At 34.5% G+C, this 19,853-nt stretch overlaps 2 protein-coding genes across 2 annotated transcripts; one reads left to right on the top strand and one right to left on the bottom strand.

The window, feature by feature from the left end:
- The first annotated feature begins 4,766 nt into the window (after nucleotides 1-4,766).
- On the top strand, nucleotides 4,767-10,554 carry LOC145620983 (NADH dehydrogenase [ubiquinone] 1 alpha subcomplex subunit 8-A-like). Its single transcript, XM_081675722.1, has 3 exons — nucleotides 4,767-4,906; nucleotides 5,053-5,237; nucleotides 10,086-10,554. The coding sequence occupies exons 2-3, from the start codon at nucleotides 5,053-5,055 to the stop codon at nucleotides 10,216-10,218; spliced, it is 318 nt and encodes a 105-aa protein (XP_081531848.1). The 5' UTR covers nucleotides 4,767-4,906; the 3' UTR covers nucleotides 10,219-10,554.
- Nucleotides 10,555-10,949: 395 nt separating this feature from the next.
- On the bottom strand, nucleotides 10,950-12,698 carry LOC145619861 (inositol oxygenase 1-like). Its single transcript, XM_081674551.1, has 7 exons — nucleotides 12,661-12,698; nucleotides 12,495-12,576; nucleotides 12,197-12,401; nucleotides 11,980-12,092; nucleotides 11,707-11,899; nucleotides 11,446-11,606; nucleotides 10,950-11,321 (listed from the first exon to the last, which is right to left on the bottom strand). The coding sequence occupies exons 1-7, from the start codon at nucleotides 12,696-12,698 to the stop codon at nucleotides 11,295-11,297; spliced, it is 819 nt and encodes a 272-aa protein (XP_081530677.1). The 3' UTR covers nucleotides 10,950-11,294.
- Between the last annotated feature and the right edge of the window lie 7,155 nt (nucleotides 12,699-19,853).

Raw genomic sequence — 19,853 nt, 5'->3', positions numbered from 1 at the left:
TAAAAATTTTTTTTAAAAGAACTACCACAAAGTTGTAAAAAGTTTAAGTAGCACTACCACTTTGATAATTCCAACTAGAATATTCGGCATGTAGGTTCTACTTTTTACCTTTACCTCATAAAATCATCATCTAAATTGACTAAGTTACCCTTCATAAAGGTAAAAAGTGATAAAAAGTGAGACCCAAATACCGGATATTTTAGCCAAAATTGTTAAAGTGGTAGTGCTAGTTAAACTTTTTACATCTTTGTGGTAGTTCTTTTAAAAAAAAATTTTAATAGGTAGTTGTTTTCAAAACACGTGCTTTAATTGGTAGTTATTGACAAAATTTCCAATAAATTATTTGTTCTATGTTTTGGATATTCCCAAAAAGAATATATAAAATGTTTTAGAGCAAATATGCAATCCTAACAAACCATTTTTTTGGGTGCAGAAAAGAGTTTTTTTTTTTTTTTTTTTTTTTTTTTTTGAGGAAAGAGATTAATTATTTAATCTAGACTAGATGTGATAAAGCCACAATCCTGACAATATAAAAAAAATTATTAATATAATCCTATACTAAGGGCCTGTTCACATTTACTTAATTTCAGTTCAGTTCATTTCAGCTCTAATCAGTTCAGTTCAGCTCTTATCAGTTCAGTTCAGCTCTAATCAGTTCAGTTCAGTTCAGCTCTTAATTTCCGTCTCACATAAAATATTCATTTCAGTTCAGTTCAGTTCAGTTCAGTTCCAATCAATTCAGTTCAATTCAGTTCCAATCAGTTCAGTTCAGTTCAGCTCCAATCAGTTCACGATGCGAGTTGGTGCGGTTAGGATCCTAAACTGCACCAAACCGCAAAAGTGCAATTTGTAACTTTTTCAAACCATACTTTTAAAAAACCGCACCAAACCGCACCGCAAAATGCGGTTTGCAGTTTAACCATATTTTATTAAAATTATAATTTTTCTTTGTGAAACAAAACTTTTATTTTATTTTATAATTATTAATTTATAATTTAAATATCAAACTCTTTTTTTACCATTTAATTAACTAATAGGCAAAGATTAGCTCATACATTTTAGTTCTTTTATATTAAAGATTAGCTCAAAGATTAGCCCAATTTACTTTAAATAATACCAAATTTCGATTATTTTGTAATAATTCCAACTTTTACCTGCGTTTACTTTCTTCAATCCTAACTACTGGTAACTTGAAAGAAAGGTTAATTTTTTCTAAAAAAAATAAAATATCTTCCACATGTTGCATTGTCATTGGATGATTTTTTTTTTAACCAAAGATAAATAAATTTTTATTTTTACAAAAATAAAATTAAATTAAAAAAAACATAGAGAAAACCACTAGTCACTACGCTGGTTGCCCTTCATTCCCGAACTGGCCATTCCCACCCTTGAACAACCCACGAGGCAACAATACATCACTAAAAACAACCCCAAAAACTGCTCTCCTTCCCTCCCACCACCCCCGGCCCTAAGCCACCGTTAACCAAAACCCTTAATGTTGTTTCGCGGGTGGTTGTTTTGGGGGTTTTGGCTAACGGTGGCGTTGCAGTGGTGGTTTTGGTTAGCGGGGGTTTTAGTTAACGGTGGTTTTGTGGGTGGTGGTTTTAGGGAAGGAGATTTGATTTAGAAGTGATCAACATTGGCCCGGTGACCCGCTAGCCCGACCTGAAAATAGGGCGGGTTTGGGAAAACATAAAAATCTATTTTAAGTTAATTAAAAAGCTCAAACTCAGCTCGCAAAGCCCGTTTTGGTCCGACAAGCCTACTTTTTTTTTGCAGGTTTAGACACGAGAAATTGTGTTAAGGTCCGGTCCCGCCCGAGTTTTTATAACCTCTAATTTGATTATAGGTTGTTTTGGTGGCACAGGGAGGGAAGGTGCAGATGGCCGGTTTTGATGGTACCACGGTGGGGGAGAGGGAAGTGTTGTTTCCGGTAGGAATGGCATGGGAAGCTGGAGGTTGTCGGGGTTTGGGATTGGGAAAGAGGAGTTTGACGGGGTTGGGGGTTAGTTGATTTTTTTTAATTTAATTTTTAAAATTTTGAACCTGTAAACATATGACATGTGGCAAAATTATTTTTTTTCCTTTTCTTCCTATTGATTTTTTTCCTTCTCTTTTTTTTTAAATTTTTTTTAACCAACCACAACCTGACACGTGTCAGGTAACTTAGAATATCAAGTCATTGACATCCCCACCACCGAAATTATTTATTGAACTCTAGACTCTCCCCTCTCTCTAAAAACCCTTGCCTTCATCGTTGAATTTTGGAGGAGCTTCCATCGGTATTTATCATTGGAAAGCTCCAATCTTTGTTTTTTATGTGCCTTTTCACTTTGTTTTTGTTTGTTTTAAGTTTATAACAACTCTTCCTCTTTTAGGAGGAGGAACGTTTAATTTCACCCTAAAAAGAAAAGACTTTTCTTCTTTCTTTAGGAGGGTTTTTCTCCTTTGAAAAAGGTTTTTCTTCTCTCTTTATTGAGGGAGGAATTGTTTTTTTGTCTGATGGATTGTTGTAGAGTTGTTTCATAAGTAAAATTTGTGTGGGATCGGAAAAGAGGTTAATATTTCAATTATACGAAGTATGAATTAAGCGAAAATTTTCTTCACGGTTGCAACAAATCGATAGACCTCCATCGTCGAAGAAGGCTGTAAATCACAACGGTGTGAAATAGGGTATACGATTTGCAATAACGATGATAGCTTTGCTGAAATGATGTTTTTATTTGATTCAATTGTCATTTATTTGTTTCATATAAATTTTTTTGTAGATGTCGCATGACTTTTTATTTATTAATCAATTTATATTATAAAAAAGGAAATAAATTGAGAAAATCCCTTAACTCATATGCTGAATAATTTTGCAAACAATTTGTTTTGAGTGTGGCTGGCTACACCATGTGGCCGCTTGTAAAAGAACAAAGTAACCTCTGTAACATTGACCGAATAACCTTTGTAACATTGATCGAGTACCTCCTCTAATACTGACGACCAACTGACCAAGTAACCTCTAAAATAATGATCGAATAATCCCTACAACACTGACGAAATAACCCTAGTAACACTGATGAAGTAACCCTAGTAACACTGGCCAAGTAACACTATAACACTATCGAATTAACCCTCATGATGTTGGTCACATGATGTGTCCAACCAAATATAAGATTTTCTGTTTTGCAAAAATAAATAAATAATAATTTAAAAAAATAGCGTGTATTAAGTGTATGTGCCCAGTTGACACACACTAACACACTGATTAGTTTACCTCTGATCGACCGAATAACCCTTGACTAAGTATCTATCCCATGACCGACCGCGTAACCACTAATTGCCCGAGTAACCCCTAAACGAGTAGCTCCTGACTGATTAACCCCTGGCCAAATAACCCCTAACAGACCGAATACCCTTTGAATAAGTAACCCCGACCACCCCTGACTAGAGGTGTCAAACCCAAACCAACCCGAAAAAAATTATCCGTTTCGAACTGCAACCGATCCGATTTTATCCGAGAAATTCAAGACCCAAACCCAATCTGTAACCGAACTGAACTCAACCCGAATCCGAACTTGACTCAATCTGAACTTAACCCGGCACCGATTTGATCCGACCTGAACTCAACCCGAATTCGATTTGACCCAACCTGAACTCAAATGGAACCGATTTGACCCGACCTGAGCTCAACCTGATCCGAAATTGACCGGATAAATAACCGATCAGATCCGATCTGTTTTGACCCGAACTGATCGATATTAACCCGACCCGATTTTAACTTGATTTGATTTTTACTCGATCCGAATTTGACCCGACCATAATTGATTATTGACCTTTTTATTCAAGTTCTTATACTATATATTTACTTTTTTTTTTAGAGATACTATACATTTACTAATTATTAATAAGTTAACTTTTTTACTACAAAGAAGTAGTCTGGAGTCTTAAGTTTACTTCATGTACTATCAATTATATAAATTTACTTTCTAAGCTTTAATAAATGCCACAAGATCTAATAATGTCGCCTAACATTAAGCGAGAATTATTTGATTCGCTAGTAAAGCTCTAGTTAAATGCCGCCTAAAGCCTATTGTCATTTTCTTATTTAGGTATGATAAGTCATCGATAATTATTCAAACTCAATTATCCTTTAAGATAAAAATTATACATAACTTGATCAAATGAGAAAACTAAAACTTCGTGCTTCGTAATTAATAATCATATTGAACCAATAATAAGGTAAAAACTCAATAGTATCTCTAGATTAAAAATAACCTTATTTCGATATGAATTTGGTCAACTCGACCAAAATCCAGCCAAACACAAAAAGTAATTGAATCGAAATTGACCATTTAATGAATCAACGGATCAACCTTATCTTAATCAAACCGAACTTGACCGAATCGAAATCAACCCGACCCAATAACATCCGACCCAGAGTTATCAGGTTAAACCCGTTTTAAACTCGATCCAAATTTATCCGAACCGAAAGTGAACCGATCTGGAGTTGACCCGACCCATATCCGACCCGGACTCGATAGGCCATGACCCGAATTTGGCCCGATCCGAGTTAAAAGGATAATTTTGATCTGAACATATCCGACGTACGTACCCGAACATACCCGACCCAAACTCCATCCGGTTATCTGAATTAACACCTCTACCCCTGACCAAGTAATCCATGACCGAGTAACCTATGACAAAGTAGCTCCTGGATAAATAACCCCGGTTAAACGGTGTAGCCATTAAACTTTGTGGTTTAAAAAAAAAAAAAAAAAAGAAATTACCATCCTCTCTTCCCAGTGAACTGCAAAAATCCCTTTACTCGCAGTTTGTTCTTCAGCTCCCCTTCACCTGAACCTGCATCCTCTCTCTCATCGTTGAAGCGACACCAATCAAATCCCAAATCCCAAATAACGTAATCACTCCTTTTTCAAAATCCCCACAAATTTTCTCATCAATTTGTCATTTTCCTTCCTACATTTCACCAATCCCTCTAATTTATTACTGGGGTTTCTTCGAAATTTTAATTTCTGGTTTTTTTTTTTTGTTTTCAAATTTCAGATGGCAGCAAATACATCAGTTGAGGAACCGATTCCCACATCGGCGGTGTTAATGGCGGCATCAAAGCACATATCAACAAGATGCCGCGATGAAAACATTGCGTTTTTGAAGTGCAAGAAGAAAGATCAGAATCCTGAGAAATGTCTCGATAAGGGTCAACAAGTCACTCGTTGTGTCTTTTCCTTGTAATTTTCTCTCTCTTTTTCTCTTTCTTTTCATGGGTTTTCCTTAATTTATTTCAATTTTTTGCAATTAGAATGTATTATTTTTGGCTAATTAGGGATTGATTAGTGGTGGGTTTATTGATTGATTGAGCAAAGATTTCGTTTTATGTGATTTAGGGTTAATTGGGGCAGTTTGAATTGTGGGTTGTTTGTTTTTTACTTTGTTTTTTTATTTTTGTAATTTAGGGTTTATGAAATTGGTCAATTGTGAATCAAAAGGATTTTGAATCCGAGGCTGAGTTGTATGATCCAAAGATATAGTTTTTCAAATGGTTGTGTTGCTAGTGTAGCGGGGCGAAAGATGATCGTTTTTTTTTTTTTTTGCTCAAATGTGGTGTTTTAGGTAATGTGTATTGGAGCATTTAGGTTTTTATGCTTTAAGATTTTGGTTGGATTAGGAAATCTCTTAATGTTTGGGGAAAATAGCTGAGCAGTCTGTCGTACTTTATACTATTTGCTGAATCAATTCAGATTTCTGAGGTATAAGTCTTGGCTTTTCTTTGCTGTGGTTGTTGCTTAAGGAAGCTAAGCTCTTCTCCTTTTCCTCCACTTACTCATTTATTGTGATGTGAGATTACACACGTCCCAAAAGTTTGGACATTGGTTAGAAGGATTCGGACATGAGAAATGAATTAGATTTTATGTTTTGAAAGAGATTTTGCATTATGATGATCGGCATTTGGCATAGTATGTAACATGAATTCTCTTATTATAGAGGGTTGATTTGAGTCATTTGACTGTAAATGAGCCCTATGGCCCATGCTACTTGTTGACAATGGCTACGTATGATGCAGTGAGCAAGAGTGTCACTATTGTGTTTTCTTCAGATGATTATTCTTTACCCCCTACAAGCCCCAGTTTAAGCCCGTGATTCTAACCTCATGCTCCCTTGGATTCAAATTTTATACCCAATTTTCATTTGGCACAAGTAAAGAGGAAAGTGAAGATGGTGAGTATATGGATGAGTGAATGGCCCAATCTATTGTCTGAAGTAGAGAGAAAATAAGGCATTTGAAATTTGATACTCCGCATATGAGAATTTATGTTTGGGATGGGAGGAGAAGACAATAGACAAATGCATATTTTCTTTGAGATATTCAAGAGAACTTTTTTATATTGCTGGTTAGATCTTTATTGGTCTTGAGTTCATGAGTTGTGAGCAATTGAGCATACATACTTTAGATAGGAGAGTGGTCCATTTTGGAGGTGATGGTCAGTAAAGGGGATTCGGGGGTAAGAAACATCAAAATATGATTTTCTGTCCATAGAGATCTATGATGCTTTATTTATTATCTTGATATTAAAAAGCTATAAATGAGCGAGCTTCTCATATTTTGGCTTGGCTAGTGGGTGCTACTTTAGGATGGCAATTTCGCCCTTGCTGTGTTGGTCATTGCTAATATGATGTGTGTATTGGGTTCAACACGGAAACATGGTTGAGAAAGCACTTTGACAGTAGAAGAGGTTGGATTTTTTCTGTTTTAATTTTCTTATTTGGTCTTTGCCTCGTCATGGAATTGCAGAATTGCAGCTTAACCACATAGAACATCTTCATGCTATTCCATACTTCTCACCCTTCTTTCATAGGAACTGCATTGCTCACATACCTCTTAAAATTGAGCATAGGCTGTTTTTGTATCACAGGGGACAACTAATAAAATCTAGACAAACTCTCAACTAGTTATGGAAGTTGAGGATCATTCAATGATTTGATTGACTGTGTAAACTGTTGCCAGCATTTAGTGTTATTATGCACTATATAAGAGGGGCTTAATGCACTGCCTTTGGATCATGGGAGTTCAATAGATTCAATGCCTATGCAAACTTTAAAAGTATGTTTGGATACAGAGAAATGGAGGGAAAGGAAGAGAAAGGGAAGGATGCATCATCCTTTGTTTGGATATCTAATGCAAGGAGGGATGGGGAGGGAATTGGAAGGATCCATTTTCCTTCCCCTTTTAATAAATCAAATCCCTACATTATTGCAGAGGTTTGGAAGGAAATTAGAAGTTCACCTTCTCCCTCCCCTGCCCTCTCTTTCCATCACCTCCCTTTCCTTCACTCCCCCCCCCCCCCCCCCCCCCCCCCCTCTTGCCTCTCTTCCCTTCAATAATAATGTTATCCAAACATAGTGTAAAAGTTAACTGTCATAAGAAGTTCCTTCCGTAACAGGAAAATGTATAAGGTTTATGGGAGTTATTGGTTATGTTTTCGGTAGCTATTTCATGAATAACTATTTACTTCATAAACGTTAGTGCTTTCTAAGTTTTGATGAAATTTGGATTCTTGACTGGTATAATAGGACCCATTTAAACCTGTTAATTATAAGGGGTATACTCTAAACGGCATACTCATATACTGCTTATGCTATTGGACACCAAATTTAGTTGTAGGGGCGATTGTGGGAAAGAATAATTGCATGAAGTTGATTGGGGTAGAGGAAAGACATTCAGGAGAGAGACATAACAATACTAAAGTCTAAAATGTAATGTTATGTTCCCATAAATCCCATTATAAACTTCGGGTGCTTTTTTTTTTTTTTTAATTTTATTTATTTATTTTTTTACTTTCTGCACTTGAAAAACTTCTAGGGAGGTTTGAAGCTTCTGGTTGACACTTGGAAACACAGATCAATTTGTATGATATTTCATAATTTTGAGACTCATTATATATATATTTCCTTGTCTGGTCCCTGGAATATCTTGTTGAAGCTGATTAGATCTAGAAATACTATTTTTAAATATCCTGATTGAACTTTGATGGCGATAAGAATATTGGAAATTTGCAAATTTAACTAGTTATGAGTATGCTAATTATTTGGAACTATTGCTATGGATAAGGGCAAATGCTAGAAGATCTTTCTTACTTCAAACTTTAAAGTAAACTTTTAAGGCGAAGAGAAGGGTAGTTGAACAATTAGTAGCCGTTGACATTGTTGATCTTCTTTTTTATCAGCCTTGATGCTACACTATCTCTGATATGATCAAATCTAGAACTTCTCATCTGCCAATAAGTGAAACAGTAGGATTTGGTACAAATTTTTAAGTGTGGTGACAATTGACGAGAGAAATATATATAGATGGGAGAATGTGTCCATGTGATGAGGAAAGGGAGTAGGAGAAACCATGGATGAAACAAAAGAATGTTTCATTCATTTCTAAAAAGCCATACTAGAGAATGATCAGTTATTGAAAAATGGATGGAGTAATAGTATTGGTTGATTTTTGCAATTTCCCCTAGCATCTTCAGGCCTTTGGTTGCCACTGGCGGTTTGCCCTCGAGGAGCTTCTTGTAATTCAAACTTGCATATAACTAAGAATCCAACCTTCAGCAGATTGCAGGCATCCTTTAGAGGAGTGTCAGTTGAGTTTAACTCTTCCCCTACTGCAGGGAAGAGATACCCATTTGATAAACAAATCCCATTATCTTTCTATTCTCATACAGACTTACCAGGTTTCATTAGTTCCTGTTTGATGTCTATAAAACCTATAGCTTTTGCTAGTAAAGTTCATGTCTTATTGCCAGGACAGTATGATGGTCACTAGTGGCCTTTTATTCTTTTGCTACAGCAAATAAAGTCTTGTTTTGCAGAGGAATAAAGAACTACTATAAAGCCTTAGGCAGTTGTTTCCCTAGAAGTTTTGCCTTCTCATGCTTATCATTGTCACTGATTTTCATTCTTCTATGTTATTATATGAAAGAACATTCTCCTTGGCGACCACCACTTTACAGTCTAGCACTCACATGATTAACCCTATTTTTTTTTTTTATGGTTGATCACATTCTCAACTTAAAAGTCCTACTCAGGAACAGACATTGAGGGAGAGCAAGAGCCTGAGATCATAGAGTAGGGAGAGAGAAAGGGGTTGGAGAAGGACTCCGGGCTCCATATGACCCATCAAAGTGCCTCGCTGGGGCATAATCACTAAATGATGAGAGATGGGTTGGCGCATCTTGAGGTTGGCGCATCTTGAGGTTGGCGCATCTTGTTGAGCATTGAGAAGCATTGGGAACCTAACTTTCTCTCCTTGGATCTCTTTCTTTTCTCTCCCCCCCCCCTCCCCGCACCAGCATAGTGCTTTGCTTCTGGCACGAGATCTAAGATCTGTTTTATGATTGGCTTTGTAAGAATGCCCTGCTCTTTGCGCCAACACATTGGTGCTTAAACTCCACAAACTCACCTCAATTTTGATCTCTGTTTTGCAATAATCTTATCACTAAGGAGAGAGAGAATAGTAGTGCTCTTCATGTTTCACTACTAAAACAGTGGTATGCAGCTATTTCGTTCAATGAAGGAGAAGGAGAAGCAGCAGAAATTACATTACCCATTCATTAGTCCTGTCCTGAGTAAGAAAGAACTGGAAGATTACTTTTATCTGTCTAGCATTGGAGTCATGCCTGAATCCTTTGTTTGTTCTTCTGTCCTTGTAAGCTATGTCATTCTTGTTTTTTTCACTACCCTTGATCTAGAAATGTCAACAACCTTGGGCCAAATTTCAATACCTTGTGGCTTCTTTCCATTCTTGTGTGTAAAATTGGAAATTTACGTGGGGGAAGAAGAGTTTATATTTGTACAACTGTGTCCTTTCCATGTATTAGTAGGTGCACATATCTTTGTTCTGATGGATGTGCTGGATATGGTAGTACAATTTATCATCAATTAGATTGATATTTTTTGCTAATTTTTGTTGCTGTCATGCTGTTTTGATTTTTGAATCAGTCAATTTTATTCGACGGATTAGCCCGTCAGGTGTTCTGTTAAACATTTTAGACCCAGAATTTGTGATCTTTACACTGTTGGCTGTGCAGGTTGAAAGACCTTCACCAAAAGTGCACAAAGGAGATGGATGCCTACGGAAACTGCATGTATTACCATACAAATGAATTTGAGATGTGCCGCAAAGAGCAGGAAGCATTTGAGAAAGCATGTCCTCTGGAATAAGGAGCTGGTAACCTCTTTGGTCATGCTTTTCATTGTTAAGTTCAATCCTGCTAGGCTGCTATTAACTCTGTTGTTCGCCATGAAAAAAGTTGATGCATCTATTCTCCAAGGAGAAGTGCGGAAATAAATTTTTTGATGTTTTTCTCTTATTATTCATGAAGATAAAGGTGTCTTTTGAGTCATGTGCTGATTGTGGAGATGATTGATATATCTCTCAAGTCATAGCAGAATACAGAATTTTTTTGTGGTTCTTTGACATGAGATTGTATGCTTTGCCATTTATCAGTGAAGATGTCAACCATTATATTCAATGATGAAAGCTTATTCACTTCCTCACAGTGTTTAACCTGTCTAAATTTTGGTTCTTCCTCCTAATAATTTGTAGGCATAGTGACATGCCATTGGTTAAGTAATTGATCTTTTAACATGATAAGATAACATTGACTCTGATCTAGCATGACAATATGAATTACCCAAAATTTGACGCGTTAGGTATCATGTTGTGTCCTTAGACATGACATGATTGAATTGCCCACTCTATGTATTATTTTCCGATGCTCTGAGGTTCTCTGTTCTCACTTCAGAGCAAGTTTTTGCATTATGCTGCTAAAAACTGCCATCATGAAAGTTATACTGATGTTCACCCCTCAGAATTATTCTATGTGTTATGGTATTCATGTAAAAGAGCTTTACGTGCAGAAGTCAAGAATTAAGATAAATCGATGATTTGGACATATTCTGATTGAACATTATCTGCGAAGGATAATTGGAAGAACATCAACATCCATAATTTATCCTCACAAGTCATATGACCCATTCAAAAGGGAGAGGCGGTAATAAATTGCGGTAATGGTATCATCATCTAAGAGACATGTTTGTATTTAAGGCATATAAGGGTCCTTAACCACACATTAAAGCTTCCTTATAAGCATCATCAACAAAGGCATCCTCTAAACACATCCTCTGGAATATACTGTAGCTACATAGTAGAACTATTGCTTAACCAACTTACTTAGGTCTAGGTTTCCCTGATTAGTAGAGTATCCCCTGGGTACAGTGTCTCGAGTAATCCATCTTCACCATCTTAGTTTTGCCGGGAAATACTGCATAATCATCGAGAAGTTTATACATTAATTAAAACATGCATAACATACTATCTTCATCTGAATATATTCGAATATTAAAAGCTCAAGTTACACTATAAACGTGACTACGTGTAAAGCTAACCTTCTCAATGAGGGAGAGATAGTATGGCTTAACCTTCTCCACATCGATTCTCTCCTTGCTCTTGCTGTAGAGGTCATACTTGTTAAATATATGGAGCCATTTCAAGTTCTCTTTATCCTCTTCATTCATCAAGTACTTGTATGCTCCTGCAGTGTGTAATGCTGAGGCAGCAAAAGGTTACACACTTACACTTCCATTTATTACCATCAATTGCTATTAACTACCAGTCGAAACAAGCTACAAGTTACACGAGTAACCTACCATAGAAAGAATGATATCGTATGATAAACAGAGCAGCTGAGGGTAGAGTAGTGTTGTTCTCCTTTGCAACTAGGTACATGTAGTCATCATGCCCAAATGACATTAACACGTTCTCAAGTCCACATCCTTCAGAGTACATGCCATACTTTGTGTTATAAGCTGGGTTATCATAGTCCGGGTTTAGAGCAAAATACTGTAAAAATCAGACTGAAACCGTTGGAACTCCATGACATTATGCAATGAAATTAGCATTAAGTATCTAGGCATACTCACCTTATGGTGCACGATTGACTCGTCAAAAGCACAACCAACAGGAAATATATCACCAACAACAGCCCATTGAGGAAGCTCACCAAAGCTAGGAAGTAGGAGAACCTTACCAAGATCTAAAATATCATAAATTAGAGTTTGTTTAGATAAAATAACATTACTTTAAACAGTAAAAAGTCCACTAATTTGTTAAAATTGAACCATTGTTTGCATATAGTACCATGAATAAGGGCAGTGAGATGAAGCCAATCTTCATTAGGATAGTCTCTCCTAATAGCCTCAGCAGATTGTAACAAATGCTCAATTTGTGGCTCATCCAAGTCAGGATCACTCTCATCGACGACGTCGTTTAGGAGCTCACAGCATTCCCAAATGCTAATTTCCACCTTGTTTAGTTTCCCATACTCTTCCCTCATCTTTTTCACCTACATTTCAAACAAATCATTAGTTCATCAACAAGTCAATTTCATCACACCAAAATGAATGTTGTAATATACTTTATATTCTTTAGAACTTACAAAATCAACACACTGGTGAATGTGATTAATCCTGTAGAATTTCTCCACACCAGGTTGCCTTTCACCTTCAGCCTCATAATCTCTGTTAAGAAAACAACAGGTTTGGATCTTTTATTGGGCTACCAATTGGCCGTTTACGTCAAATTCAACATTGATTATAACTAACCTAAGCCCAGTATGTGAAATAAGTTTGGCCCAGCCCATTTACAGTTGGTGTTGTGACTGTTATCTACAGAGTGTAAGTTCTTATTGTTTTAATTATTTTTTTTTCCCAACCTCGTTAAAATTAAAAAAATAAATAAATAAATAAAAAAAAAAGAGGTGAAGTCCTCAAATGAGCCCCGTGAGATTTAATCTCTAAACCAGGTTGGGAGCTATGTCACTAATACTGTCCTCAAACCTAATCATCTTAATTGAGATAATAAAACCTCTTGTCACATGCAAATGAATACATAGTAAGTGAATATGTTCTTTACACCTTAGAACTTGATCTATTCACTATTTCACCTATTATAAGATTTTTGTTTTTCTTTTCCTTTAGTTAAGTTTGTATATAATACAAGTAATTCTAATCTGATTTGATCTAAAGTTAATTTCTTTTGCCTTGATTAAACTTTTACCGTAGATTTATACAATTATAACAATTATCATATGAGATTTTATCATTAGATTAAAACACAAGATCGGATTCGACCAAACCATTTACATTCAAACTTAAATAAGGACATGCCTTTTTATACTAAACAAAGTCCATGATAGTAGTACCTAAAAGTTTGGCCAAAGGAGTTGGTTTGAGGTACCAAAAAGTGATTTGGCTTATGTACTTCTTCTATTGCCACTACATATTCCTCCTCCTCCGCATGATTTTTGTGGTCCTCCAATCCTGTTCCATAAATACAACATTTTCATTCAACAAAGTACTAATATTCATAAAAAATAAAAAAAGTAAAAAATAAAAAATAAAAAAAGACAAAAATTAATTCTCTAAGGAATTACTTTTCTTACATAATTGGGTTATTTAGGACTAGAAGCTAACATATTTTTCCTAAAAAAAAAAAGGTGTAATATTTCGATTTTTTTTTTTTTTTTTTTATATTGTGATGAGCTGATGACTTAATAAAAAAGATGGGAAAAATTATTTTTTTAAAAAAAAAAAACCACAGTAATTATTTTTATTTCGAAATGATGGGAAAATTATATATAAAAAAAAATGTACCAAAATCAGGTTGCTGCTCTATGATGATAGTCATCTTGATCAAAATAATGCCACAGTAAATATTACTCGTATAAAATTATTTTTTTTAAAAAAAAAATTTTGTGAGAAAATAACTTGGGATGGAAAAAGATATGGTTAGCTAATGAATGATGAGGTGTTATTTATATAAGTGGACGGAGAGTCCTTAACTGTGATTTCAACATCCATAAGTCCTTCCATGAAAAATTTCATATGCAGCGTTGTCATTTTTATAATTGAACTTTAATTTTATAGCATTTTTTGTTTTGACCTTTAAATGTTAGATCTAGTCTTGAGATAATTTTGCAAATTTTTGTTGTTGAGTCATTGCATAGCTTGCTACTCCGTTGTTGGAGGATGATAGGAGGGAAGATATTTAGGGAAACTCTGGTAATTACAGGTTTTTATCGTTGTTCAATCATTATTTATTATGCTGCTGGCTACGAGTACCTAATAAATTATACTACCTCCGTTTCGCATTATATGCAACAAAGGGGTATTATTTGTGAGATATAAAATATTCCTTTGTTGCAGATAATGCGAAACGGAGGTAGTATTTGATCCTTTTTTCTATGGTAATATAAGAAGAACGACTCTATTAGATCAGGATCTTTTACAAGTAAACCAAAGTACATTTGCAACCCAATGTAGGTTATTACGCTCTTGGACAATGGGAGAAGGATAAAAGTATTTAGGAAAATTTTTAATGGTGACCCCTCAACTTCTGCAAAATGACCTTAGTTAAAAATTTTATCTCACTCATAACCTTATTTCATATAATATTAACTATGGTTAGATTTATATTTTTGTTATAAAAAAAAAAAAAAAAAAAAAAAAAAAAAAAACTAGCCCAACCACCCCCACCTGCTCAGCCACCATCACCCGTTCTGACGACACTAACTCGGGTTCCTTCGACCGCCGGTGACGCTACGCAGGCTCCCCTAATTGCCGGTGACATTGTGCCATCTCCACCTCGACCACGTCAGATTCCCAAATCACCGCCCATGACCCTCCCTCTTTCTCTCCTCCTTCTAACTGTCACCACCACTAGATCGCCGAACGCAAAACTTCGACTACACCACCCCCCAAACTGCCACATAAGTATTTACTTTAAAGTAAATTACACAGTGTATATTTGTTTTTTTTCTGGGAAATCACATTATGTTTCTGTTAAACAAATCAATAGGTTCTTTAAAAAAACACACACACACTAACTAAGGCTCCGTTTAGCATCACTATGTTTTTCTGTTTTTTAGTTTTTCAAAATCATATGATATATATCATATAATGAATCAAAAATTAGTCAAACTTTTTAAAATTATAATGATTTTATAAATTGACAACATAAAAGTGAAAACACCTTTTTCTTGTTTTTTGATTTTGGATTTTGATTTTTTTTTTTTTAAAATAAAAAAAAATGAAAATTGAAAACAAAAAACAATGTCAAACAAGCTCTAAAAGAACCACATAAAGTCTTTCAATAAGATAATTGACTATGTAGATATACTCTATTCATCACACAATAATTAACAATTTCATTATTCATATATTACCTTCGAATATAGCTTTTTGTTTAAATATAATCGTAACAATTTGATTGTTGCACTATTTGTATACTTAATGTGACTATAATACCATATATATATATATATATATATATATATATATATATATATATATATATATATATATATATAATATATACACACACGAAGTATCAACTTTTTATACTTCTCACTGTGAATGATTAAAATTACATATTGACACATATAATACACAAGCAAGTTGTTACAATTATTAATTTATTATGAAGCGAAGAAATAATTCAAGTAAAGCAATACGTAATTAACAACCATTTTAAATTAATCAAGTAAATAAAATCGCAGTGAGTGAGTATAGAGCACTGAGTGGTTGGATTTAAAATAGTATCACTGAGTTTGAGTGGGTAGGCTGAGCAAGGTGGCTATGAGTAAGTCGTGTAAGCAATGCGTAACAAGTTAGAATTGCATGCTAAAACAGAATAAGTGACACGTTGCTTCAAAATGACGTGGAATCTATTCAATTATTATGACTGCTCTTGTAACAGAAGATTTCCCTGCTCATTTTCGCTATTTTCATGACAATTTTGTCTTTTTAAGTTTTTGGACGATCATATAATTTGTGGGAAATCAAAGTGTCCTTGGTCAGTATAAAGTTGAAAGTAATAGGTCCTTGTTGGTGCAAAATCTAAATAATAAAGCGGCACCTACTTGGTTCTACTTGCCTTGCCTAGTTGCCTGTCATCACTTCATAAATGAATGGATGAAAGCATCATGTACCTACCTAGTTTTGTGCGTGTCTCAATAAAATCGGTATTATTACTCCGCATTAAGGATTTTGTTAACGAATGTTTTCGGGGCATTAGATAAACATTTAAAATATTTTCTAATTAAAATAATATTAATTTAGAAATATATGTCACAATCACGCGTCGATCGGTGTAACTAATATTTAGTTTAATTTATTATTTCTACTTTTGGTTATTTTATTCAACGCTTTCGGGATGTTTGTTAGTTTTTACCTATTATTAATTCAGAAATACTTGCGTGGACCTGGTTCACAATAATATTATTGTGGATCCGAGGTTTATCCACACGCAACTGACATTATATTGAACATAGTGACCTTTATTTTTAACACAGTGACCTTATTTTTAACATAGTAACCTTTATTAAAAGTTGTATAACGTTTAAAACTATTGTGAACTTGAAGTACGACGTTATGACCCTAATTTTAACATTTAAAAAAATTAACCTCTTATAACCTATATATTACCAAAATGACTTTTATTTTCAACATAGTGGCCTTTATTTTATTATAGTGACTTTTTTTTCATTAATAAAACAACCATAATTTCTCTAATGTTAGTGGTCCACGATAAATTAGTGTGAACCAGGTCCATTCAAGAATTTGTATTTGTTAGAGGACCATCTCAACCAAAAGCTTAAGCTAATGGTTGAGGCCTAGGAATATGTTTTATACAATTGGTATTACATACACCATGGTGCACCTATTATGCTCTCAGCCCAGAAGAATATGTGCCCAACATAAAGAAGCCCATGCCCAATTGTAAGAAGCCCATCCATTTTTTTTTGTTTTCACTACTGAATTTTGATATTATCTTTTTTCTTTGAAAATCTAAATTAAAACTTTCAACAACCTTTTCGTATTAATTTTTTTTTTTAGATTATTTTTTGTTTCCCTCATTGACAATTTTACTTCTCCCTTTTTTTTTTTTTTTACCTCTAAATTACTAGAAGCTCTAAAACTTTCAACAATTGAACTCTACTTTCTCTCCACTTTAATACAAGTATAAAGTTTCTTGTATTTTGTAAAATAAAATATGGATAATTGTTGTTGTTGTTTTTTTTTTTTAAGCTTTTAGACCAATTTTGGTGGAGTGTGCAATAAAATTAGCAAATGTTAATCGTTCCCCTTCATATTTTTGTTCATATATTTCCTGTTTGATCTTCATATACTTTGCCTTTTATGTCCATAAATCTGTGTTGTATGAAGCAATAATTTGTGTATAATTTTATCAAGTATTTTGGTATGAAATAATAATTTATTTGGATGTTGTGTATTTCCTTCTTTTGTTGTTTAATGTTTAATTATAGACCAACTAATGAACACCTTCAAGAAATTTCTGAACATCCCCCGGAACTTCTAATAAAACACTAGATGCAACACAAAAGCCCCCATAAACTTTCAATATGCATGCCCCAAGAATTTTCTGATAAGCCACCAGAAAACACTAAACCAACCTAAAAAAACCCTCTAAACCCCCTACAAATACTTCTGAACCCCAATTACAAACCAATTAACACCCTTCAAATAAAAACATTTTAACCACCTTCAAAAACCTCTAAACCCCCTACAAAAACTTCTAAACCCCAATTACAAACCACTAAACACCCTTCAAAAACCTCTAAACCCTAACCAAAAACCACTGAATACCCTACCAAAACACCTAAACCTCCTACAAAAACTTTTGAACCTCAGCTCAACCACAAACCATTGAAAACCCTAAAAATACTTCTGAATCCCAGCCACAAACCGCTGAACATCTTACAAAAACCTTTGAACCCCTACAAAAAACTTCTGAACCCCAACCACGAACCACTAAACACCCTACAAAAACTTCTGAACCCCAACTACAAACCATTGAACACCCTAAAAACACTTCTGAACCCCAACCACAAACCATTGACCACCCTATAAAAACTTCTGAACCCCAACCACGAACCACTGAAGACCCTACAAAAACCTTTGAACTCCCTACAAAACTTTTGAACCCCAACCACGAACCACTAAACACCCTACAAAAACCTCTGAACCCCCTACAAAAACTTTTGAACCCTAACCACAAACCACTGAACACCCTAAAAATAATTCTTAACCCCAACCACGAACCACTGAACACCCTATAAAAACGTTTGAACCCCAACCACAAACCACTGAACATCCTGCAAAAACTTCCGAACCCCAACCACGAACCATTAACACCCTACAAAACCTTTAAACCCCTTATAAAAACCTCTAAACCCCAACCCCAAACCACTAAATACGCTATAAAAACTTCTGAACCCCAACCACAAACCACTGAACACCCTACAAAAAATTCTGAACCACAACCACAAATCGCTGAACACCCTACAAAAACCTCTGAACCCCTACCACAAACCATCGAACACCCTACAAAAACCTCTGAACCCCCTAAAAAAAACTTCTGAACTCCAACCACAAACCACTGAACACCCTTCAAAAACATCTGCATCTGAAGAAACTGCTTAGAATGCTCCTCAGCCTTCAGACTTTCCTTATAAACAACTTCATATGTTATAACTGCAATAAACAAACACAGTTCATAATAACCATTACTGGAGTTCAAAAATAAAACAACAAAGTTCAAATACGGGAAAAAAAAAAAAGAAATTATAATCAAATATCAAAATCAAGTTCAAAAATCATATGAACTGAATGCTCAAAATCATATAAAACAAAATTCATGAAGAGTTTAATCAACAATGATCAAATTCGTCATAGATAAATAAAAATAGATTGAGAAATCAAAATCTCATTGCAAATTCCAACATCTTATCTAAAATTGATAATCGTTTGGTTAGTTCATCAATTAATCAATTGAATTATATGAAATGATAACTAATTAAACCTTACAATTACGCCATAATCATAATCATATTAAACTCAAACATAATGCATCAATAGTTTAATCAACAAGTTATCAAATTCATCACAAATTAATAAAAATACAATGAGAGATCAAAATCTAATCTCAAATTTCAGCAACTTTATTAAAATTAATCAATCATTTAACTAGTTCATCAATTAACCAATTGAATTATATAAAATTACAAATAATTAAACCTAATAATTATATGATGAGTTTGAATCAACAATTGCTCAAAAATATTAATAGAATCTATAGCAAATGTAAAATTAACAAATAGCATTAACAAAACCTAATCAGCGAAAATTAGCAATTGAAATAAGAAATCAAACCTGCATTGTTGAGAACTTCAGATCTAGAAATTAAATCCATAGATGTACACAGTAGTAATGAACAAATTTAAGAAAAATAGAGGAATCAACAATGGAATTGAAGAGAGAAAAATAGAGGAGAGAGAAAATTGAGGAGAGAGAAATTATGTATCATTTTTAAAAAAATCAGAAAAGTTTAAGAATAAGAGAATTAAAGAAAAGAAATTGAGAAATAAGGAAATGATAGAAAAATGAAAGAAACGTGAAAAAGAAAGGAGAAGAACATTGATATTAGATAGAAGAAAATTACAGCTGGCAAATTATTAAACACGTGGCGTCAAACGAGTGGTGGAGCATACAGTTTAAGGTGCACCATGGTGCATCTTATAATTTTCCTGTTTTATACTCTTGTTTTATACTCTATCACGCCCCCTCACACGAGAGCCCGTTTGGGCTAGAAGTGTGGATGCAGCATGGGTCTCCCTCATACCCAACGCTTAATATTCCACTTGAAAGTGGGGGGTGGATGAGATTCAAACCCGTGACCTTTGTGTCACGCTGGCTCTGATACCATGTTAGAGGAC

Source organism: Chenopodium album, chromosome 27 (assembly GCF_948465745.1).
Source record: "Chenopodium album chromosome 27, dcCheAlbu1.1, whole genome shotgun sequence".
In the NCBI taxonomy this organism is placed as follows: domain Eukaryota; kingdom Viridiplantae; phylum Streptophyta; class Magnoliopsida; order Caryophyllales; family Amaranthaceae; genus Chenopodium; species Chenopodium album.
The sequence above is the reverse complement of the archived record's forward strand: the minus strand, read 5'-3'. Positions and strand labels throughout refer to the sequence as shown.